At 71.1% G+C, this 357-nt stretch overlaps 1 protein-coding gene across 1 annotated transcript in view; it reads right to left on the reverse strand.

Annotated features, from left to right (window-relative positions):
* The window catches only part of PSMG4 (proteasome assembly chaperone 4), a 4,587-nt gene extending 4,236 nt beyond the window's left edge, over positions 1-351 (reverse strand). Inside the window, exons 1-2 of the mRNA XM_010708409.3 lie at positions 134-351; positions 3-58 (exon numbers count right to left, since the gene is read on the reverse strand). Of these exons, the coding sequence (XP_010706711.1) occupies positions 3-58; positions 134-310 (233 nt within the window). The 5' untranslated portion in view covers positions 311-351. The remainder of the gene's footprint in view (positions 1-2; positions 59-133) is intronic.
* Between the last annotated feature and the right edge of the window lie 6 nt (positions 352-357).

The following is a 357-nucleotide window of genomic DNA, read 5'->3' on the forward strand; positions in this document are numbered from 1 at the left end:
AGGCGGAGGCGGTGTCGGATGGGTCCCCGAGCAACGAGGTGGACACGGGAACGCTGTCCTGCGGGCAAAGCACAGCGCGGGCTGAGCCGCGGAACGGCACCGGGCGGGGACACACACACACACAAACACTCACCCGGGGGCTGCACATGGCCACGGCCAGGCTGGACAGGGCGGGTACAGCGCCCACCCAGAGGAAGAGCGAGTCCTGCAGCCGCATGGCGTGGAAGTGCACCCGCTGCTCGCCCAATTGCCCGCTGAAATCGTGCAGATCGATGCACCCCGGCGCTGCCCCGCCGCCCGCGGCCTCCATCTACTCGGCCAGGCCGCAACGGGACCGGAGGCGGCACCGCGCGGAGC

This window comes from Meleagris gallopavo, chromosome 3, assembly GCF_000146605.3.
Source record: "Meleagris gallopavo isolate NT-WF06-2002-E0010 breed Aviagen turkey brand Nicholas breeding stock chromosome 3, Turkey_5.1, whole genome shotgun sequence".
Classification (NCBI taxonomy): domain Eukaryota; kingdom Metazoa; phylum Chordata; class Aves; order Galliformes; family Phasianidae; genus Meleagris; species Meleagris gallopavo.